The 24,854-nt window shown below is 43.7% G+C and overlaps 1 protein-coding gene across 1 annotated transcript in view; it reads right to left on the bottom strand.

Moving 5' to 3' along the window:
* Positions 1 to 3,636: 3,636 nt before the first annotated feature.
* Positions 3,637 to 24,854, bottom strand: part of ZNF831 (zinc finger protein 831) — a gene marked incomplete at its 5' end in the record, with an annotated part of 69,264 nt that continues 48,046 nt past the window's right edge. The window contains 2 exons of the mRNA XM_045886283.3: positions 3,637 to 6,929; positions 7,658 to 7,821. Of these exons, the coding sequence (XP_045742239.1) occupies positions 6,090 to 6,929; positions 7,658 to 7,821 (1,004 nt within the window). The remainder of the gene's footprint in view (positions 6,930 to 7,657; positions 7,822 to 24,854) is intronic.

Here is a 24,854-nt window from a genome sequence, read left to right as displayed (position 1 = left end):
ATTCGCTTCAAATCCAAAAGTATGGAAGCAGGTCCTTCAGCAGAAGCAGAATTGATGATAGTCCTTGCGGTTGGGCACGAATCCTTAACTGTGCTTTCCTCTATATCACCTGGTACTCACCAGCCAACCAACTCGATCAACCAACCCACCAACCAAACACCAAAGCAACAAAAAATGTGCTTGTATCACAAGACATTATGTGACTATCCTTTGCGACTGAAGGATGTGATAATCCTTTGACTTGGAATGTTAATTACTCACCTATGATGTTTGACTGGTGAAACTTACCTGATAAACCTACAATTCTACTTCTGGTCACCAGTTCTTTTGGCTTGGAGAAAAAATGGGGAGAGAGCTGTGCTTATCAGGAACTAGAAAAATTAAAGAAACTAACAATGCATGTACCTTTCAGATTCACTCAATGCTTCTGCAAGTGTGAGGGATTTACCACTGGTAGTGTAAAGATGATATTTAACTGGTACATGGATGAATGATTTTTAACAGTTTAGTTTACTGCGGATCAGAAAATAAACAAAACTATCACATTCAGGTTGAGATTTCACAGATATCATTATTTAGGGCAATAATCACTTCTTTAAGACAGGGATGATAAAGATGTAGTATATATACACAGTGGAATATTACTCAGCCATAAAAAAAGAATGAAATCTTGCCATCTGAGACAACATGGATGGACCTAGAGGATATAATGCTAAGTGAAATAAGTCAGACAAGGAAAGACAAACACCATATGATTTCACTTACATACAGAATCTAAGAAGCAAAAACAGATACTCTAAAATGCAGAGAACAAACTGGTGGTTGCCAGAGGGGAAGTGGGTAGGGGGAGGGAGAAATAAGGGGATCGGGAGGTATAAACTTCCAGTTATAAAAGAGTAAGTCACAGAGCTAAAAAGTACAGCATAGGGGATACAGTCAATAGTATTATTATAATGTTGTATGGCGACAGATGATGACTACACTTAACATCAAGAATTGTTTAAAACTGTTTAATCACTATGTTGTATACCTAAAACTAATAAAACATTGCATGTCAACTATATTTCAATAATAAAAATTTTCTTAAATAAAAGCATGTGGAAAACAAGATGAGTTAAACAGAAGTATTAAGTAAATAATACACCCATATGTGCACATATATGGCAAAAAGCCTTAGGATGATTTTCAAATGACTGAAGTTTGGAAGTAATGGGTTAATTTATTACTGTTAGAGTTTGACGGGTTAGCAAAAACACATCTCAGACCCATCAGTAAGTATGTCTGTGCCTTACGTATTTCCCCTCGTACTTTTTCTCCCAATGCATTGTGTCTCCATTGACTTCAAGTGCCTTCAAGAGGTATAGATGTAGAAGACTCGTATTGTATTGGTATGTAAAAGGACTCTGCTTATTCTCATGAAGAACACGTGAACTATCTTCATAAGGAGGCACTGTTTCGAATTAAGAATGTTTTTTCTGTTGATGAATAATATTAAGTATCCAAGAGGCACCAATTCTAAGGGGAAAAGTTTTAGATTATTGCACTGTGGATAGTGCCCTCATGTGGCTTCAAAACTCAGCTACATTTAAGAATTTAAAAACACATTTTTAAGTTAAGAAGTCTAAAATACGGCAGACAATGACAAGTGAGACACGTGGGGAATGGAAACAGCACAAGAAAATGTGGTAATCTGCCATTACCCAATCTTTTTGTTGAGTGGAATGGGCTATCAATATGGCAGACGGGAGTCGGGTTCACTACTTGGGAATGGTCAGGTATCGTATTCATACAGGATACTGCCTGTGATCGTTTTAGTTAAAATGTTAACAAATCACACAAGACATTTTTCTTTTCAGTTTTATTTTTACCAAAACAAAATAATTTAACCATATAAAGAAGGAGATAAATTTCAACCAACAACCAAGAGGCCAATAGCTTTCCTGATCATGAACAATCAAGAGAGCAGTAAGTTCTGAACAGTCGGCGGCGTATAGATGTTGAGTCATCCTCTAGGGCTCCAAGTGACAGAGATGCACTACTGTCCTGGCTCCTTTTCTTCCAGTGGTGAAGCAATATGCTCAAAGGTTCCTAGACTTCTTCACGTCAAATTATGTATGTGCCCACATAAGTATAAAAGCATGGGTGAAGAGAACTATACAGGTGCAAATCTAGCACACAAGATTTTCTGGGTCCTGACACCTATATTTAATGAGTTCTGAAAGATAAAGACATGAAATTGTGCTTAAATATCAAGAGATGTAGTGTTTCAAAAGCCAAAGAGAACTCTGGGAATCACAACTGAAGTGAGGAAAAATACACAGGTTCTCTTTGCTGCAGCTGTGGAAATCTGATCGCCATGGAGCCGGGCAGACCATTTTCTCCTCACCATATTAAATTATGTCTGGGGAGCTGAGTAGCAGCACGTTTCAATAATGATGACAGTTTCTCTAACTATAAAAATCTGCTGCACCAGGCAAATTTTGTGCAAAATGCAAATTTCTATGCTGGGGAAAAAATGAATAATGTGATCATTCTAAGTAATGAATGTAAATGCAAGGAAATACTTTTTGGCATAAGGCTGCAACTCGTTCATCTTTCATGCCAAGAACTGTGGTCACAATGCATTCTTGCAAGGCTACTCTTTCCATCTGAGCCTTAGAAGAGGGATTTTAGGAAGAGAAAGTGTAACTTGCCCTCAGTTACCCATCATGCTATTGGCAGGGTTTGATTAGAGTCCAGAGGCACCCCTCACCCATCTTTTTTTGATCTCTCAGCAAATAAACCATAGGTTCTCTTGGGTTGTGAATCAAAGGGATATTCAGTTCATCCAGAACCTCCAAGGTTATACATAACAGAAAGGATGAGTTGTCCTCCATCATGCCTTACAACAAACAGGATCCAGGTTGTCTGTTAAACACCATGTGACTTCAAAAGTCACTTAACAGTATAGGTTGCCAAGGGGGGAGGTGAAACCTCTTTCCTCCACGCATCTTTAACAAGGGATGTCTGGCCAGGTGTAGGTACAGCTGGAGACATAAACCAGGTGGTGAGCCTTGAGCATTACTGGTCATGGCACTTGTATACCTTGCCCTGAGAGAACAGCAAAGAATTCAAAGTGCACTTGACTTTAGTCTATGCCAGCATCCCTAGAGTGGAAGAAGCTGAGCACCAATTGGTTAAGACCCTTACCCGAAGGTACAATAAAATTAACAGCCCTAAGGAGAGGGAGGAATCCCTAATCGGTAAACTCCAGTTTGTCTTGTTCCGAAATAAATCTGTTTTCCCTTAACCACTACACAGTGCACACCTGAAGAGTAAAAGCTGCAGCAATTATCAATTGATAATATTGAAATTTCATTTTCAATAACCCAAACTGGGTTATAGATTGCTGATAAACATAGCCCTGGGACTGCATTTCTCTTTAAGAAGCCCCACAGGAAAATTAAGATTTATAAAATCAGAGAGTATTTGTTGCTTTATAAAAGGATTCTTCATAAAAAAAACAAATTATACCTTAGGATGATTTCCAATAGCCAACTCCCCTAGAGTCACTCAAAATACTTTGTTTTTTTAAAAATCCACCAAAATATAGCTTTTCACAAATTCATGCTGATATAAAGTAAGGTACCCTTGTAAACATTGCTACCCGTTGCTAAATGACCAGCTGACAGGATGGCTTGGCAACCTGCTTGCCTTGGTAAGAGACACAGGGAGTCAAAGAGATGGAATCAATGTTCCACCATATTGGATCCAGGTTGGGATGTGGGAGCCAGCAGTGGTGGCTCTTAGAAGGACAGAACTTCCACCACCATCTGGAGGTCAGTGCTATTTGGAGCTGTGACTTACTGATTTAGATCAGTGATCCTGCTGACAGCTTAGTAGCCACCAGGAAAGAAGTATCTGGAAGATAGTTTTCTTCCCCTAACCAGTGCATCCCCAGACAAAGTAGTCAATTCAGCCCATAGACATGTTGTCTTCACCTCACACGGTAGTGTTCTGGTTTTGCTTTCAATTTTTGAATTATGAGCCAAATGTATAAACTGGATGACTGTACCCCCAAAATCTGGAACTCTGAAGAAAAAAAAAATCATACAGAGCTTCTCTGAGCTCACGTTCTTCATGGCAATACTTGGCTGAAGATGTTCATGCTTCAGTTCTCCATGGTTCCCCCGAAATGTCTTCTGTGGGGGGCCCCTCCCCATGGGGGCCACCTCAGAGCCCCCAAACCTCCTCAGGTAAAGGACAGGGAGCTCATCTGACAAGGATTAGAGCCTGGAGATGCATCCAGTTCATCTAGTCCAACTCTGATTCTCAGCTGGAGAAACTGAGGTGTAGAGGGCATGTGTCTTACCAAGATTTCCCAGCTCAGTAAGGACACAGTCAGGACTTCACTCTTCCTCCAAGACTAAGCCACTTTCCTAGATCTCCTCTCTCATTACAGGGGCATGGGTCATTCAAAGGTAGATAATCACCACATCACTTTTGTTTGGTTTAAAAAAGTACACAATGAAAACAAAAGTACACAAAGTGAATACCTATCATCCTTTTACCTCCCTCCTTATGTTTTATTTGGCTGGGCTTGAAATCACTTGAATATTTATGAGCACATCTCATATATGCTAAGTCACCAGGGGAAGCTGGTCTTGCATTGAAGTTCCCTGTGAATAACTCCAAAATTGGAAAACTCACATGACGATACCTGAAACTTGCCCATCCTTAGTCCCAGGCAAGGACACGTTAAGTGTGTTCATGTGTGTGAGATGCTGTGCATTGCTGCTGCTTCTGAAGGTACAAGATGTCATATGAACATCATCACGTCAAAAGCTAAGCCAAAAGAGCTCGGCTATAAATTTCAAATTGTACAAAATCTACCAAAAGCAAGTATAAAATTTTATCGAAATGCAGCAGTGTAAATCTCTCTAAGTTTTTCCTCTCCCATTTAAGGAGAAGGAGAAGAACGCAGTAAATCTGAGGCTTCGCTCACTGAGTTGGCTGACGTCGATCAGCTATTTTCTTCTGCACAGGGGCGCACTGGCTTGGAATACGGGGGAATTTTATCTGTACTGTTCTGACTTGCACAATACAGAGGCTGATTTAATTTGACAGCAAAGTAACACCAAGCCCCCAAAATAAAATTACTGAGATGTAAAACAGCGTCAAAACTCCAATTAGTTTTGTATCCTTGAAGCTTCTGGAGGAAATCTAAAAGGCTCCCGTCACGATGAGCAGGCATCAATTTAAGCTGTAGAGATTACTAAAATGTAACCCTCTAATTGAAATTGCTCAGAGCACAATATGACAGAAAGAATCAGAGAAAAATAAGTGAATTTTTCCCCCTCAAAAAATGACTCATTACAGAGACTGTTCTATTAACTTTTAACACAGCGTTCCTTTGCAAGAGCTAAAAAAACCAAGGGTTTCAGAGGTCTCAAGAGAAAAGGCACGGGGCCCAAGAGCAGTACATGCTTGTGTTGTTGGGTCATCCGTAAGCACTGACCACTGGTGTAACATTTAAAGATAATCAGCATTTTACTAGATCATAGGCATTCTGAAGTATATTTACAACTTCCACTAAGGACGCAAGTTATTCTAACCAAACTGCAGTTTTTAATGAATCTGGATTTGGTTTCCAGAATGAACAGATGTATCTTGATGCCCCATCTCCTCTGCAAGCTACCCCAATTGCCCAAGTGTGCTTACCACCTTTGAAGCAAACCCTCAGCTTACTGATGGAGGAAGCCGGTTGACTTGACACTGCGGGTTCGCTTGCACACAACTACATCGACGGTGGCTGTCCTGGGCAATGCCAATGACAGAGGAGGCAGCGGGGGCCGATGTAGAAGACATGGGTGGAAGGTGAGTGCAATCACTGTGCGCCAAGCATTCTCAGACTGGGCTCCGTTTCTGCCTTTGCCCGCCTGGCACCTGGTATACCGCAGGGGGGTCTGGGGAATAGGGGCTGGAGTTCGCTGGGGATGCCTTGGAAAGATCCCCAGATGGCTTTCCTCATAGGTAGGTGCTTGGTGAAAGAGAGTTCAGCTGCCTGCCAGCCTGCCAGCATCTGGTCTCCAACCGCAGGCTCAGAAGCTTCACATCTCTATCACTAACCGGTCTTCATCGTCACTGCTGGTGTCACTGACCTCCACTCGAGTCTGCTTTCTCAGTCCTTCCAGACCCCTCCTTTTGACAGATTTTGAAGGGGATTCAGGGGATTCTCTGGGCTGCCCTGGCTTAGAAAGAACCCCACGATCTTTTAGAGCAGTTAATCCAGAGTCTCGACATTTCCCACTCTCATTTCCTAAAGGAGGGCAGGGCACTACCATCTCTCCACGCCCCTCCTGTCCCCCAGTAGGAAAAAACATCTTGTGTTCCCCTTCCTCTTGGTATGAACTAGCTGAGCCTGGTCCTGATGCTGGTATTTCAAGATGAGTTTTTCCAGTTGACCCCAACAAAACCAAACCTGAAATTCTTTGCTCAGATGAAGGTCTCCCTGGCAGGACTGGTGGTGACATGCCCTCTGCTTTAGCTTTTCTGTCTGGGGAGCTTTGTGTCAGAGCCTCCCCTGCAGCTCTGTGGTCTTGCGGCTCCGCACCGTGAATTCCCAGGGTTGTGTGACCTGCTCTCTCCCCCACAGCACAAATGGCAGCCACAGAAGGAGCAACATCCTGGCAGGGAGAGGCTCCTTTGGACTCAAAGGAAGAAGGCTCCTGAGCATTGGAGGAAATGTATGGCTTCATATCTACTGAGACTTGCTCCTGGGAGGGCAACGGCCGGGTCTCCAGCAATCCCGGGCTGAGACTTCTGCCTGGAGACAGAAGGCTGTCGGTAGCCACGGCCATGCAGGAGCCCGGCCACTCAGACTGTCCTGACCCGGCAGCAGTGTTCCGACGATGGCGGTCACCGCGCCCACCGGCAGCTGGAGAGATTACCTGCAAAAAAGTGCAAAGGAAAACACATGGGGGAAGAAAGGTTAATTGGTACAAATAAAAAAAAAACTTGTGGTCAGAAACGTGGTCCTCAGTAAAACTAGGTCTTGAGTTCTTAATGATTCTTTACCAAGCATGAACTTCAACAGGATGCCCTCAATCAGTTCCCATTAATAACTAATTGGTGCATTAACTCGAGGAAAACTTGTTGCCACAAAAGAGGTTGCTGAGATTGCTATGTGTTTTTACCTGGCTTTGTGAAAAACCCAATCACTCAATTATCCACCCAGTTCTGAGTGTCCAGTGTTAAATTACCACTGCTCATGAGGTAGACAGATGGGCTACTTTATAGTTACCTCGAACTTAAGTTTTTCCAGAGGAGCACTTTTTGAAGTGTGGTCTGGATTAGCATTTTTGTGCTTTTCAACTGACGCGCCCCGCCCCCGCTCTCCCCCCAGTCCTGCCTGGCAGTGAAGTCATGTCACAGTGATGTCTGCAGCATGAGAGCATCTCTATCCTACTCAGGTATGAATTAAAAGCGTATTTAGGATTTTTAGTAATCACCCCCATTCTTTCAGCACACGATGTCTGGAGGTGTTTGTGTACCTACTGGGCTTTACGTGCTGGGTGGTGGGGCGAGTTCTGCCACCTGGGACACCAACAACAAGCAAAAGAGAGCCATTAATCTAGACAACCCACGGACAGAGACGGCTCAGAACCCTGGTCCCCACCTTCACGATTACTTGGTCTATTCCACTCCCGGCCCTTGAACTTGTGTTGGGAGAGAAGCTTCCCGAAGTCTGTCTGGAGGCATCATCCTCTTCCTTCTCTCTGTGCCCACAACCAACAGGTGATTCTGAAGAGGCACGAGACGGTTCCTCTTGCAGATTCAGACCTAAAACGGGGAGGCACGCTTACACACACCGGAAGTGATAACATCAGCAAATGGGAGTTCCCTAGGACTTTGTCTTCCTCCACAGCTTGGGGCTCATTAACCCGCGTCTCCCACAATGTGTATGGGAACCCCGCTTACCTTGAACCCACTTCACACAGCTCAATAAAACATCTTCACTTCCGCTAAGAAATGGTAAAACCAATTCCCAAGGCAGAAAAATCCCTAATCACATTCATTTTTTTAAAAATATGTCACGTGGCTATTTTTCATCAGAGCCATCTTCCTGGCACGTTTAGGCCAGGTTAGGTTCATTTCAGGTTAGCGTGAATTCTCTGGCCATTCAACCAGGGTCAAGGGTGGACATTTCCGTCTCTATGGAAATGAGGTTTTGTCTCCATTGGAGCAGGAAGCCAGGTTGGTTTTGGTGTTGCTGTTGTTTGGTGGTGGTTATGGTTGTGATCTGGGAGGGGAGGGGGCGCCACAGAGGGAACCTTGACAGCATCCACCAAAGAGCAGCACCCTCTCAAGGGAGCAGCGGCTTCCCCTCCTGCCTCACCCATACTCGCTCTCCTTTTGTCACAGTGGCCTGGGATACGGGTCAGAAGGCCCATGGAATTGCAGAGAGGATGGATTACATCATGAAATGAAATCAGAAAAAATTCTAGCATGGCTGTGCCACCAGAGAAAAGCATTAGATCCCCTTTCAAATTTGCTTTCATTTTGATTAAAGTTACATATGCACAGAGTTTCAAAAAGTCGAATCTTTCTACTTATTAAGAAAAATAGCAATGCTTGCCAACCCACTCGCCTTTTCCCGCTTTGGATTCTTTTGATATTTATCTCCTTCACTTTTAATAACATGCTTACAGCACTACTTCTTGATCTTTTTTTTTTTTTTTTTTTTCAGTTTGGAGGAGAGCCTGTAACTTCTCATGAGGAGAGAGGGGCATTCACCTCTTTCTCCAGCACCCCTGGATCCAGAACCTTCATTCCCCGCCCGACCCACCACGTATGCACACTTTCCACCCCATCTCCTCACAACAGTTCTGTAACTATGATGTCATAATTTTGTTTAGGAGAATAGTGTTTACATGTTTAGGACCATGTCTCTCACTGCTGAGCCATGTAATGTGCTGTGACTACACGGTCTTTCTGGCCAACACTGTTTTCCCTGGAGTTAACAACTACCTCGTTTTTATTTTTTTTTAATTTTTTTTTTTAAAGATTTTATTTTATTTATTCATGAGAGACACAGAGAGAGAGAGAGAGAGAGAGAGGCAGAGGGAGAAGCAGGCTCCCAAGGAGCAGGGAGCCCGACGCGGGACTCGATCCCGGGACTCCAGGAATCATGACCTGAGCCGAAGGCAGTCGCTTAACCGACTGAGCCACCCAGGCGCCCCAACAACTACCTCGTTTTTAAATTTTGCTTGGTTGTCCGTAGACCTAGCACTAAAACTAGCCTCCCACCTCCTTCTCAATTGTCTGAGGTTTTGTTTCCTTTCCTTAGAAGGATCACTCTTCAAATTCTCTGACCTGCCCCCAGTGGCCCGCTGCTCCCTGGGCCCACTGTGTGGCTGTGCCCCCGGATCCCCTTCACCCCACTGTGGCGATTCTCCTCACCTCCTTGGTCCTGGAGCCCCCCACTTCTGTTTCCTTGCTTTCCTAATGCAAAGCTTCCCGCAGCTTCGTGAGAACGGGTGTGTGAAATAAAATTGTTTAGACTTCAGTCTGCCACTTGCTAGGGTATAACTTTCTGATTTAGAAATCATTTGCTTTCAGAACCAAAGACACGGCTCTGTTGAGTTCTAGTTGTTAGGAAGTCTGGAGCCAACATGATTTATGATTCATGATCCTTTGGGCAAAACCTTTTTGTATTTTGTCTCTCTGGAAACTCCTAGACTCTTCTTTGTTCAGTGTCTCCATGGTCCTGGGTTTATTTTCATTCATTGTCTGGGCATTCAATGTGCCCTTTCAATCTGAATCATGTCCTTCGGTTTTGGGAAAACATGGTGCTGTTTCTTTGATATTTATTCTCCTGTTTCATCTTTTCTCTCTTTCTAGAACTGCTCTTGGTAAGTTATTGGGCTTCCTTGTCTAATCCTCTTTTTTTTTACCTTTTCTCTCCTATCTCCTACTTGTCTTTTTATTTTATTTTTGGGATTTTCTATTCCAACTCATAATTTCCTATTTCTGCTATCATGTCTTTAATTTCTAAAAGCCCATTATTATTTTCCTCTTTAGAGCACCCTGTTGTTACTTCATGGCTCCAGTATCTTCCATTGTGTCTCTGGCAATATTAATAACGGTTTGTGGCCACTGTTGTTCTTGCTTAAGTTTGCCTCTCCCTACATGGTCTTTCTTCCAAGTTCCTTTTGTTCTCATTTGTTTTCATCTTTCCCTTTCATATTAAAGACTGTCCTGCGGTATCCAGCAATCTTAAATATCCACCCACGTCTAGGAAACAGGCACTACACAACAGACTGGGAGCTCTTTACATGTGCACTTTGTCAACTGGGGCCACCCTGCGGGGTTATCTGCTTGCCATGTTTAAGTGGGAAGCCCTGAAATAATTCTCTGGGTCTTCCACGAGGACTAGAAGGACTAGACAGCTTCTGTGTGAGGAGTCCTCCAATCTCCTGCCTGGAAAGTACAGACCTACTTCTTATATCTCGAGGGGTAGGTGACTAGATTAACAAGTGCATTAATCCTGAGCAAATCAACTCTGAAAATCTATAGGAAAGTGCAACGGTTTGGGAAAGGAAGTAGTCATTTTACCTTTAATACAATTTTCACTTGAGCACCTGCGTATCGACACAGAACCAGGCTTTTGGTATTCCATTCATTTGCTCGACAAACATGACTTGGGCCCGTTCAGTGAGGCAGGTGCCATGCTGCTGGCCCCCCAAACACTGGAGAACAAGATGGAGGTGCCCTGGCCCTCGAGAGCCTCTGCTTCAGTAGGGAAGAGAGATGAAGACCAGTCAACTGATAAGATCATTTCCAGTTGTGCCAGGGGTCGTGAAGGAAATGAGCACAGGGTGGGGCTATCACAGAGTGTAAATAGCAGCAGGGGGCTGCAGACAGAGACTGATGGTAAGCAGGGAGGGGAGCATGTTCCCGTCACTGTAAACAGGGGCTCTTCCAGAGAGTCGCAGTCGATATGGGGCACATGACATGGAGTGGTAGGCACGTGACTGCTGCCCATACCGAGGAAGGCTGAAGAAGCAAAATCTGAAATGAAACTTTCAGGGTGAGAAAGAACCAGCCCAGGAAGGCCATTCCAGGTGAAGGAGGAACAGATGCAGAGACCCTGCGGCGGGAAGGAGACTGGGGGTGTTGAGGAACCCGGTGGGAGGCCATGATGGAGGAAGGGTGGTGAGCAAGGGGGCAGGACACAAAATGAAGGTGGGGAAGCCAGCAGGGGCTCAGATCTTATCGGGTGCAGACAGCTGCGGAAAGGGGCTTAGATTTTTCCACATTCACTGTGAAGCAACCATTGTTTCCAGCAGAGGGTCCCCATCTTCTCAAAATGCATAGATGACTGCGGTCTGGACCCTGGGGCTTACCAGGGCAATTTAGTGGCCAGATGAGACGGCAAGCAAAGGCAGTGGACATCAAAACAGAGAAAATGGATGGATTCAAGCTATATCTTCATTCCCACCCCCCAAGAAAAACCACCAAAAGATAATAATGACGATAAACGTTTCTATAGCCCCCTGGCTTACCAAGCACAAGCACCTCACTCTAAGTGGATTAAGCTGGGTCCCCACAGTGACAAAACAACCAGGCAATTCATTCAATTCAATGAAGAAGGAAAACCAATTAGTATAGAGAAAATAATCAGATTGGCCAAATGTCTTCTCAGCAGGTTGTTTGGGTTTTGAAGCTTAACGGAAAGGCCATGTGCGCATTTGACCAATACTTTCTGACTCATCTGAGAGCACGAAGGGAGAAAATCCATTGATTTAATTTGCTTTTGACCTACAGTCCACAGAGAAAAGTGAGTTATCTTTAATAATTGTGAAAAATGCCCAAATAATGTCACTGAAGTGTGTTAAACTAATTTGGATTATTGAAGAAAGATGCTAACTCGCTTTTAAATGAATGGCCCTTTTCAAAAAGTAAGTGGCGCCCTGGCCAAATGTTAAAGCACAGAATGTGATCCTGTTTACGGCACAGTGTCCCTCTGTGAATCACTTCCTACATCTTCAGAAATGATGGACTCTGCCATCTTCACGCAATCTTCAGAAATTCGACCGCTCTCACACAATTACGTGAATCTTCTTAAGAAAGCACCTCCCGGGGCGCCTGGCTGGCTCAGTCGTTAAGTGTCTGCCTTCGGCTCAGGTCATGATCCCGGGGTCCTGAGATCGAGCCCCACATCGGGCTCCCTGCTCCGCGGGAAGCCTGCTTCTCCCTCCCCCACTCCCCCTGCTTGTGTTCCCTCTGTCGCTGTGTCTCTCTCTGTCAAATAAATAAATAAAATCTTTAAAAAAAAAAAAAAAAAGAAAGCACCTCTCATCTGAGCTCTGCATGCCATTCTGTTCTCCCCCCTGATGAAAGGCTGCGCTTTTAATCATTTCCCTCAGAAATAATTGCCAAGCCACATTGAGAGGAAGAGACTGCTTAAAACGTTGGAGCAAATTTAAATTTAGCCATCTTGAAAAGGCTACCAGAAACTGTAAAATAATTAGAAAATGGAGTGAAGCAGGCTGATGAAACTCACAGAACTGTCAACTTCTTCAGAGCCAAGTCTCCTCCCAAGCCAAAGCCCCTCCTGGGCTTTATGGAAATGCTAATAGACATATTACTCAAATATCATTATCAGAAAATGTAAGTAAATGGATACATTTCCTTCGGTTGCCCCAATACACCAAAAACTCCATTAATTTGGAGACTAGAGACTCTGAATTATATAAAAGGAAGGGGTAAAAATGAGTCTACCATGTTGGCCTTCTAAGAAAGCTACAAGCATAAATAAGAACACAGGAGTGATCTCCTAGACTATGAACTGATCTGAGATTAAATTGTTTAGGAGCATCCCTGCCATTGAAAGATGCACAATGTGTGAGTGAGAAAAATTTGCAGTTATTTAAGAAAGGTTGGGTAGAACTTGAAAAGTAGTCACTATATTGGCAGATGTTTGCTCATTTGTTCAAATGTTTGCTGAACCCATTTTTCTGAGTCCCTATTTGTTGAGCCCATTTATGAGCCCATATTTTTAAGCCTAACTATCCACTGAGCCCATATTTACTGAGCACTGAGTACAGCCAATACTCTGTGCCAAGAACCGTGGTGAACACAGGCAATTCACTGAGTGGCAAACGAGGCACCCATTACCATCTAATGGGGGAAAGATGCAGCCAGCAAATAATGACGCAGAAAATTTGCCAAGCAAACGTGGTAAACACTATGAAGGGAAAAGTGGAAGGAGCCATGAGATGGTGAAAATGGGGCCCTGACTCCACGTAGACCCGTGGAGGATAGTAGAAGCATACACTCTGCAAGAATGTGTGGACACTGTACCTGTGGGCTGGTTCTCTCTCCACTAAGTCTCAACCATTCACTCATGTTATTATTCAGCCAAAATTTTTAAGGCTCTGTTTCATGCCAGACATTGTACTAAAATATTTTTGCAGGTAAATTCATCTGCTTCCTTGATCCTACTATAAGCTTCATTGGTAAGGGCTCTGTGGAAGGGTGATGGAAGACAGGACTTCTTCCGCTCAGGTAGAGCCTGGGGGACTTCGATCCTAATCAGAAAGTGATCACGAGCCAGCAGGCGGCAGCCGGAGACCTGAGTTCCATGGACAAGGGGGATGGGAGGGAGGACCACAAGGACGCCTTCATCAGGGAGAGTCTCAGTGTCTCTGTGCCACCCTAATGCAGTCTGGTGGGAGTTTGCCTCTAAGTAATCACAAACAAATCTTTTACTTCAGAAACTGCTTTTCCTTGTGGTTTTCATCTCTTGTCTATATCTATTTTTTTTAGAAGGGGGGAGGGGCAGAGGGAGAGAGAGAACCTTAAGCAGACTCCATGCCCAGCACAGAGCCCAACGTAGGGCTCAATACAACGACCCTGAGATCATTACCTGAGCTGAAATCAAGAGTCGGACACTTAACCAACTGAGCCACACAGGTGTCCCTCTTGTCTATATATTTGATGAAAGGCAATCAATCAGGACAAGAATTCTCCCCACATGGAAATTCTTCACTTAAACTGTGTTTAGTGCAAAGTGTGGTTTAAAATCTTGCTTTCGGGGGCACCTGGGTGGCTCAGTCAGTTGGGCGTCTGCCTTCAGCTCGGGTCATGATCCCAGTGTCCTGGGATTGAGCCCCACATCGGGCTCACTGGGGAGTCTGCCTCTCCCTCTCTCTCTCTCTCTCTCTGTCTCTCATGAATAAATAAATAAAATCTTTAAAAAAAATCTTACTTTCAGTTAAAAGTTTTATCATGTCCAGGCAGGAGCATGACTTTAAGACACACAGCAAAAATAGGATTATGAAATCACATAAGGAAAAAAGAAGATTATAAAAGAAATGCCATTTGGAACATTATAAATGCCAAGGCTGCACCTAGCTGATCTACTTCATGTATTGTTATTCCAGAATTTTCTTGTTGCTAAATGAGAACTGTCTACACAATTATCTACACAACTCTCTTCCCTAGGACATATACCTGCAACATCCCTCATCTTTTCTCAAGATTTACACCCTAGAATGAAGGAGGAATTATTCTGTTTCAGCAATTTCAGAGCACTAAGACTTAACTAATGGCTTTCGGGAAAGAATACTTCTCTATTAATTCTAACGAGAAAAGATGTAGAGAAGTCATTAGCTCCTGTCAGAGAAGGAGAGCGAAGGCACCGGGGGAGAAGGGCCCTGGAGAGACCCCTCTCCAAACCCTCCTGTGTCTTCCTGACACTCGAATTGCTTTCCAAGGGGCACCCAGGTGAGAACAGGGAGGGGAGAAGTTAGCTCCCGAGATGCCACCATGAACTCACAAAAAGAAACCACTGCCAAGCGCCCAGTGAACAAAGGCAGCATCTACCTTTATTCTAGGGACTTATTCAGCCTCTTCATACACTAGTTAGAAATTGTACCTTTTATGTGTGTGTAATTAGGTAAAGCTTTTACTTCAGAAACCACCTGTAATCACGGTATCTCTACATTTCTGTTCCTGAGATGAAAGGAATGTGTTTTGATCACTTTCTCCTCTCAGATATTTTCTCCAAACTCGGTGCATGGGGCTGGTTTGAAACATTTCAGGGACTTTAAAGCTTGGTCGTGTACAGAATTCAACAATGTGCCTTCATAAAGTGAAACATAGGCCTACAGAACAGAGAAACATAAAAATGGCTCAGGCCCACGCTTTGAAAAGTTTACCTCAAAACTGGCTGAGGAAGATGGGCTTTGTGATCTGTCTGAAGCAGTGGTTCTTAACTGGGGGTGATGTGCCGAGACTTTCGGTGGTCATCCTGACTCGAGTGGGGCATGGCCCTGGCATCTCATATAAGGAGGAGGCAGCCAGAGAGCTGGTGCCCAGGATGGCCCCACAGGGAGGGACCCAGCCCCCAGGTCAGCAGAGTCACACTGCAGATGCCCCACTTTAAACCAAGAGTCACAAACGCAAATGCTGTAGGGCCAGGCAAATAACATAAACGAGGGATGCTGCCTGGGGCTGGGGACTGTGGTGAATGGAGGGCATGCCCAGGTTTGGGGCACAGCTGACTCCCAGCTCCGCTGACTGAGACTGGGAAGGACCGAGTTCACCACATCTGTCCATTTCCCAAGAAAAACCAAAAAACTGGATTCTATGTGTTTGTAAACACTGATAATGAATTAATTTTCCAACAATAACACTGTGCTAACCAATGTGCCCACGGCCCGAATTTGGCCAAGGAGGGGTCAGTTTGTGACCCCTTGTTAGTTACAAAGCTCAAGTACTCCAACAGTGATGGTAAGGCTTGAGGCCTCACCAAGGCCTCCCTCTTTTTTTTTTTTTTTTAAGATTTTATTTATTTATTTGACAGACAGAGACAGCGAGAGAGGGAACACAAGCAGGGGGAACGGGAGAGAGAGAAGCAGGCTTCCCGCCGAGCAGGGAGCCCGATGTGGGACTCGATCCCAGGACCCTGGGATCATGACCTGAGCCGAAGGCAGATGTTTAATGACTGAGCCACCCAGGCGCCCCCAGGCCTCACATTTAACGGGAGCCAAGTTTCTTTTTAAAAATGCTGTTGGGGGGGGAGCGCCTGGGTGGCTCAGTCGTTAAGTGTCTGCCTTCAGCTCAGGTCATGATCCCAGGGTCCTGGGATCGAGCCCCGCATCGGGCTCCCTGCTCGGCGGGAAGCCTGCTTCTCCCTCTCCCACTCCCCCTGCTTGTGTTCCTGCTCCCGCTCTCTCTCTCTCTGTCAAATAAATAAATAAAATCTTTTTAAAAAAATAAATAAATAAAAAATAAAAATGCTGTTGAAAACTATGGAAGAATAAACGTTTTTTGAAAGTACTTTGGTAGTACCTTATATAGTGAAATATATAATTATAAAATATAAAACTGAGCCAGAATATTTCCTGCAGCAATAGTTGTGGTAGAAAAACAACAGCAATCAATAGGAACATCCATGGATATGGGAAGGGTTGAATTCAAAAATTATGATACAGCTATACCGTGGGATTTTATGCCATTATTCAAATGATCAATCAATCTATAATATAGGCCTAGAATTTTATACAAGATAGATGAAGAAAAAAGAGTTGCAGATTTCTACATATGGGATGACTCTATTTGTGAAAAAACAAGAGACTGAAGTGTCTGTTCTTATTTGTATGTACACGGAGGAAGGTGTGCAAGGAACATGAGCTGAACTCTGGTAGCCTCAGGGAGCCACGAGGCTGGGGACAATCAAGCTCTACTCAGATATGTCGATGTTGCTCTCTTTGTTGCAACAAGCATAGTATTGCTTTATTCACTTGAAAGAAAAATAAGAGACAAATGATGGCACTGGCCCTAAAATTCACACTGAACATAATAAGGAAAAGCCCCCGGGTGTGCCTGGCGTGTTCGGGCAAAGCTAAGGGTCAGGTCAGTTCAGTCAGAATACAACACAACTGCTGATAGAGGGATTGAAAGCCTCACACTCTGGTGTGTAATGAAAGTTCTGCTTCTCAGACAAAGAACAGGGGAGACTCACCAAAGAAGAGAAAAATACATTTTTCCATCTCTAATCAAATCTGGAACATTTCTGCACTACCTTAATTTCTTTTGAAATTTCGCCTCTTCTGAGCAATCATTTTTCAATCTCTTTTTTTCAGAAACCACTTTTCTCTATGGTTCGAATTTCTCTTCTCTTTCTGATGAAAGGCAATCAGTTTGAGAACACTTCACTTACCATTTTCTCCAAAAAAAACATATTTAGTGGGAAAGTATGCTTAAAATCTTTTGGTAGGTTGAAACTTTAATCACACTCAGACAATAAGAGAATGCTCTAAAATGAAGAGAGGACAAATTGTGGGGGAAAAGGAAAACTAAATGGAGAACAAAAAATTGCTAATATTATTTGAATTATTTAGTGCCAAAATTGAGTCAAGAGAATCCACTTTATGGACCATTACTTTCAAAGTTTCTTAACTCTAAATGAAACTGTAGAGAAAAAAGTTCAGGCTTTGGAATATAATTGATGTGTTTAAGCAATTGTCTCATCATTTCTTAAGATTTACACCCTGGAGAAGGAGGTGTTATCCTGTTTCAGCAATTCTGTAAGCAATATTACTTAACTAATGGCTTTAGGAAAAGAATATCTCCCCATTAATTCTGACAGGAAAAATAATGGTACAGAGCCATTAGCTCTCGTCAGAGAGGTGGGGAGGGAGTTCGTGGATTTAGAACCCTGGCGTTCAGGCTGCCATTTTGTTTCTCTTAGGAAAACACTTTGAGGTGATTTGTGACAGAGGGAGCAGGGCACAACCAACACCAAGGGAGCCCTACCTCTCCCATTCCACTCATGGCAGACTAACAAAAGTTTAAAGGCTAAAAAGGGAAAAAAAAATTGAATCTGCTTAATTTCAGAGAATTACATCACCATGCCCACTTAATATTTAGCTATTCTACCTCTTCAACACGATTAGGTAAACCTTTTATCTCAGAAAGTACCTGTCAGAGAAGTTCTCTTTACCTTTTCTGTTTTTTCAATGAAAGACAGCTGCTTTGATAATGTTAGCCTCAGAGGCATTTTCCCTAAACTATGTTCATGGGGAAAAAAAAAATCTACTTAAAATATTTCAGTCACTTAAAAGCTTAGTTAGGTGCAGAATTCAAAGGATGAGATTCCAGTGAGAAAGAAAGTAAATGAGACAAAGAGAAAGAAGAGAGTGGCTCCCTCACCCTGGAATTAAATACAGGTTTATCGTCAATGAGTGAAGAAGCTCAATTCTACCTAGCTGGTGCAGCACACGCGTAGCTGAAGAGAAGAAAATTAGAACATAATTACACAATGATTGGTATTGTGGTAAATGCCACAAAGGAGATGAGTTATGAATCATACCACAAGGACATCTAGTCTGGCTTGAGCCTCAGGAGTGACCAGCCTACAGACCCACTAAAACGTCACCTCACAAAACCATCCAAGGAGCCAACGTGATAAAGAAGCCTCAACCTGGTTCTTCAGAGAGAACATGGCTGAAGGACCCATCAGAGGGACAGGAAAATGCATTTACTGAAAACCTCACGACATGCCTGAGTATTTCCCTCTCCTAATGTGATTTTCTGAAAGTTTATCTCTTCCAAGTAATCATATATTTTATTTCAGAAACTACTTTTCTTAGTGGTACTCATTTCTTTTTTGTTTCTTTGATGAAATGCAATCAATTTAAGATTTTCATCTCAGAGAATTTTTCTTTCCCTGAAAGATGTTTAGTGGAAAGTCATGTTTAAGATCAATCCTTGGGCGCCTGGGTGGCTCAAAGCGACTGCCTTCGGCTCAGGTCATGATCCTGGAGTCCCTGGATCGAGTTCCGCATCGGGCTCCCTGCTCGGCAGGGGGTCTGCTTCTCCCTCTGACCCTCCCCCCTCTCATGTGCTCTCTCTCATTCTCTCTCTCAAATAAATAAATAAAGTCTTTAAAAAAAAAAAAAAAGATCAATCCTTAAGTTAAAAGTTAATGCCCAGATCATAATCATGTACCTAAAATTTACAGAGCAAATGTAGACAATGAGGTGAAGGGGGAAAAAATACAATTATTGGAAATACCATTTGAAATCTATAATGCCAAGATTGAAATCAAGAGTATCTACTCTTTGAATTATTATTTTCAATGCTACTCATTACTAAATGAGTCTATAAAAGACAGTCCATTTCTCGAAATATAATTGAGGTATTTGAAAGAGCTCATTTTTCCTCAAGATTTGCATCCTTAAAAAGAAGAAATTGATCCATTTCAATGATAATAGCTGGGAAGAAAGATCTTCCCTTTTCTACTTCATTAATCCTGATAAGGGGGAAAAATGGACTAATTTCAAACTAGAAACAAAGACAAGAAAGAAAATATTGGAGTTGGCCTCATCAATTTTGGTTTTCCAATCACCTTAGGAAAGAAAACATTCTCAGCCCAGTCTCTGTGAAAAGATAAATGGTCAGGGAGAATCTAGCTCTTCCCTCAATCCTAAATTGTAGACGAATAAAACCTAATTTGACGAGAAAATCAGGTAAAGAGGAGGAGGGAACACTCTTCTGTTTCCATGGCATGTTTAGATACGTTACCTTGTGTGGCACAGAGGTCATTTCTTACTTCGGAACACCTGCCAGTGCGGTGCTCTTTGCTTTCTTGAGGAAAGGCAAGTGTTTGGAAAGCTGGAAACCCTCTTCCACTCAGATACTTTTTCTAAACATTAGTGGGAGAGCCTGTTTAAAATATTCCAGTAATGTAAAGTCCTGCACACGGACAGAATTCAATAGCATTTCTTACATACTATTTGAGGGCAAGGGGACCAGGATAAAGGGAAAGAAGAGAAGTGACATCCAAATACTCTTTAAAAACTTTCATACCAAAGTTTACTCAAGAATGTGTGGTTTTCTTAATAATGGCAGAACCCCGACTGAGTGGACTATGCCAGTCATTGAAATACTTGTAACTTGGCTTGATCTTTTCTCAAGAACCCCACCTCAAAAGAAACAGAACTCCTGTCACTGCAATCCTGCAGCGACGTAGCTCAAGTAGTGTTTTTTGAGCAAAAGCCTCTACATGGTTTCTATGGATCCTGACACAAAAATACAGGGGGATGGTCACAAGTTTTTTCAGACCCCAGCGGGGAATGAAATGTCAAGAGTTGCCCATGCTCTGCTTGGGAAGACCACGGACACTTGCACTCACAGGTTCCCTGTACCTCAGAAGCTGAGACGCAAGCAACAAAGAGGGAAGGAGGAACAATAGGAAGACATGGGCCAAATTCTCATAGAATTATATGAAGTCACTCTTTTGTCCTCACACCAGCTTTAGAAATCCTCCCTTTTATGATGTGAAACTTGAGGTACTTTTTTTTTTTTTTTTTTTTTTTTTACTTCAGAAACTCTCTCCCAGACTCAGAGTAGAGCCTTTAGCCTCCTCTGAACTTGATCAGTCTGGAAATTCAAAAGCTCAGGTACACGTGCAACCAAAAGACTACCTAGAAATAGGGGTAAGACCACCAATGTAACAGGAAGGAAAGACAGAGAATACAAAAGAGAGAAAACTGCCCCAGAAATCATTCTGAATCCCAAATAATCAAGAAATCAAATTTCTAGATTTTTTTTTAGGTAGCCACTGACATAGTGGAACCATCTAGAAAGTCCAAACTGTGAGGCATTTTAAAAATCTTTATACCTTTCCTGAAGACTTCTACTCCACCACCCCCCAAAAAGGTGTTTGTTTTGTAGTTCTAAAGCAATATAGGAAAGGAAATCCGTGGTCTGAGAGAAAATGGGAGGTGCCCTTCAACTTCTGTCTGGAAAAGACTGTAAACAACATCGTGCACCCAGAAATTCCACCTGGAGAAGGGGTGGAGAGTGGAGTGGGAGATGAATCTTGAGGCAGATACACCGTTCTGCAATAATGACCTACAGGAGCTGAGGGGTGTGTGGCAAGAATGGAATTTAAAACACTCAAACCCGCTAAAGAGAGAGGGGACAATCTGTGGGAGCTCCTGCCTGGGAGCAGCTCCCAGAATGCTCCCCAGTAGCAGCCCTGGGCAGGCGTGGGGTGAGGGCATTAGCACCCCTTACCACATAGCTGTCCACTTGCTCATTCTCTTGAAGGAAAGACAGCTAGGTTGGTAAGATTAGCTCTCCAAAATCTTCTCCCCATAGAAGGCACAGGGTCTGTTTAGAATGTGCACAGAATGAGATGAAAATTCAATTAAGTACAGAAAACAAGGGTCCAATGAAAGGAGACTCAAGGGGGGGGGGGCATTGTCACTGAAAAATCATTCAAGAAAGCCTCTTGACTTGTCTTTAAAAATATGTTATTACTAAATTCAAATCAGAGAAAGAATACACAGCTTAAATTATCATGGAGTAAACTAACATAATGGTTTTGAAATAAAGTAGTTTACACTGTTTCTGTGAATGCTGACAGGAAAATAATGAGAAAATTGCATGAACATCCATCAAAGAACGCGGGCTGGAAGCACCAAGAGTGGGTTCTGGTAGACTTGCTCACTCAGGCCCCTCATGAAAATTGAAAAAAGTCAGTGAGGAGAAAGCAGAAGAAAAGTGGCAAGTGGGCTCCAGCCCCAAAGGACACGGCTACACAGAGACAGAGAGCCCACAGCAGCCTGCCAGGGAGAGAGAGACACGTGATTATGATGTCCCACACGCACTCTATCACTTCAAGGAGTTTCCAACTTCTCTACGCAAGAGCAACCTTCAAAACTTCTACCTTGAGAAATTATTAGTCTATTTCACCTCAAACATTTCTCTCATACAGAGGAAAACGAGGCTGTCCATTCTCCTTGCAGAATACCCTCCAATCCTGTATTCACTGTGAGCGGCTTCCAAGTACACGTCATTATTATGAAAGTTCTCTCAGGGAGAGAAATCCATACCCAGCCTCTAATAAATACAAGGGAGAGAGGACATGAGGAGGTGAAATAGCATGAGGTAGATAATAAAATTTAAAATAGGTTCTAGTGTAGAAATATTACCCTGTACACAAGACCATAGCTCGCCACCGATTACTGCTTCCCAGTACATCTTCTGAGCCAGAATGGCGCAGCTTTGATTTTTCCCTCACAAATTTCGAAGAGAAGAGAAAATTAACCCCTTTCCTTCCATGGTTTAGCTTTGCAAAGAAAGGAAGTGAAGGTGGCGAAGTAATGGAGGAAGCGGGGCCCGGGAAGACCTCTCCACCTATCTGTACTCTGGTTGGGGTGTGTGGCTTGGAGGCCTCAGGCCCTGAGAAGGAGGAAACCCCATATATTAGAGCCAAGGACCCAGAGGGAAGACTGGCAGAGACACTCAGAGAAGCAAAGAGACCGAGAGGGATCAAAATGGACTGATTACGGGGGACTCCAGAGGGTCCAGATGCCCAGGACTGGAACCAGCCTCCCACTCCTCTGACGACGTAATCAAGTAAGAGTTCCACCACCCTGAAATCAACCCAGCTACAAGAAGGGCTCCAGGCAGACAGGGCAGGAATGAGCTGGAACCCCCAAACTGATGACAATTCAGAAGTGAAATCAGATTTGAAAGAAAGTTGAGGGTAAAATTTTGAAATACACGGAATCCCCCAGGGAGGCCGAAGCCGGAAAGAGTGCTCTGAGAGTCTTAGGGAAGGGTTGCCAGATAAAATGGGGAAGCCGTTAAATCTGAATCTCAGGGCAGCAAAGGATCATTTTTAGCATAAGTGTGTCTTATGCCATGTTTGGGACATACTTATGCTGAAAAAATATACTCATCGTCTGAAATCAACTTTAACTGGGTGCCCTGTATTTCCATTTGCCAACTCTGGCCACCCTGCCGTAGGGTGTGGGAAAGGGGGAGCTGGCTAGGGGCTGACTGTGCTCAGAAACATCTCACTGAAGGTGTGGGGTTGGAAAGCCACCTCTTCCCCTGATCTGCTCCAGGCACCACACGCTGTTAATCCAGGGATGGCTGCAGAGTCTGGATTGAGCAATTATTATCAAGCAAGACATCTTGTGACGGGGCACACCACAAACGTCCTGACAGTCAGATGGCCCCAACTGCTCTTTTTTTTTTTTTAAGATTTTATTTATTTATTTACTTATTTGAGAGAGATAGAGAGAGCACACGAGTTTGGGGGGAGGGGCAGAGGGAGAGGGAGAAACAGACTCCTCACTGAGCAGGGAAGCCTGACATGGGGCTCAATCGCAGGACCCAGGGATCATGACCTGAGCCAAAGGCAGATGCTTAACCGAGTGAGCCACCCAGGCATCTTGGCCCCAACTGCTCTTGATGGAGAAACTGCTTATGGGTCCAAAACACTCAGGAGCCAAGCCCACAGGAAAGGCCAAAGCAGGGTCTGGCGTGGAGAGAGCCAGCATCCCACAGCCCTTCCCCCAATTTTAAGAATTTTTTAACATCACCACGAGAAAACAACCTTCAGTCTATTTTGGAAAATTATTAGTCTCTCTGATCTCATTATTTCCCCCATTCTTGTGTATCCAAGGACCCCAAGCCATTCATTTTCCTCCCTAGAAGGTCCCCTAACCCACACTCACTAGAAAAGCCATTGAGTAGAGCTGGTTATCAGGTTTTCTGGGTGAGAGACCGTGGCTGGCCTCTAACAAACACGAGAGGGAAGGACAAGCTGAGCAGAAATGGCATGATGCAGATAACAGCACGGGGAAGGGGCAATCTGCAGAAAGGCACGCTAGAGTTCCCAGCCAGGTGGCCACACTCCGGTACCGGCTGGTGTGGGGACACTTTCCAGACGAGAGTCGTCTTGTGCTCGTAACTTCTCCCGCAAGAGCTTTAACTCAAGGAGAGGGGAAGCCAGAAGGGAAAGAAATTACAAACTTTGGCTCTTATTAGTAAACTTGCCTTCAGAAAAGGACAAGAGTTGGCTTTTTTCTGCCAGGAACATCTCTTTTCCCCTGAGGGCAAAGGGCTCATAGGAAAACGAGCCCCATCCAGAGGAGGGGACTCTGCCCTCAAGGAGGGCTCCCTGAAGGGACAAACCGAGCACCCCAGAGAGACGCTTGGGTATTCTTTTCCCCTCCTGCACCTGCTGGAAGAGGGAGAAGGAAGCAAAATGACACAGTGGAATGTCTGATCCAAGCATTCGCTTTTGGGTTCATCACATGGTTACACGCAGCACAGAAAGGCACCAGCCACTTCATGAAAACATCTTGACGCTGCAGGGATCTGGGCAGGCCCGGAAGGAGGAATGAATTTACAAGGACTTCAAATGGACCCAGAGGGCCAAAATACACAGACAGAAAGTAAGGGACTGATGGATGGCCAGGCTGAAAAATCAGTATCTCATAGGCTTCCTGTCAGTTCAGGACATTTTTAACCGTACTACGCAAAAACAGCCTTCAAAAATTCTATTTTAAAAAATTATTAGTCTATTTACTCAGAAATATTTCTCCCCCACATATGAGGACCCAAGGCTATCCATTTTTCTCACTGAACATCGCCCTGCTTGCCTGCCGTGCGCTCCCTGGAAGGGAATCGGAAGCGCGCACTCCAGGATCATGAAGGTCACTGAGGCCAAGAGGGTTCTGCCCACCTGCTAATAAATTCAAGGAGTAGAAATGGGAGTCCATGAAATAGCACAGGGTAAATAACAGAATTTAAAGTAGGTTTCAGCGTGGAAATGTACCCTACGGTTATTTATTTTATAGTTAGTATCTCTCCTCTGATTATAGGTCTTGTATATGTTTTCTCAGTGAGGATTCTAATGCAGTTCCTATCCAATATTTTCAAGGAAAATAAAAGTAGTTTACTTTTCCAATAATGTTTGGGTTCAGGTAAAGACTATGTGAACTTGGTCTCACAGAGCAGCTCTGGGTTATCTTTGTTCAAGAAATCCTAATTAC

The sequence above is a fragment of the Mirounga angustirostris genome, unplaced genomic scaffold (genome assembly GCF_029215605.1).
Source record: "Mirounga angustirostris isolate CCGP_5_RB_7025 unplaced genomic scaffold, mMirAng1.0.hap1 SCAF_10, whole genome shotgun sequence".
In the NCBI taxonomy this organism is placed as follows: Eukaryota; Metazoa; Chordata; class Mammalia; order Carnivora; family Phocidae; genus Mirounga; species Mirounga angustirostris.
This window is presented reverse-complemented; position numbering and strand designations above follow the sequence as displayed.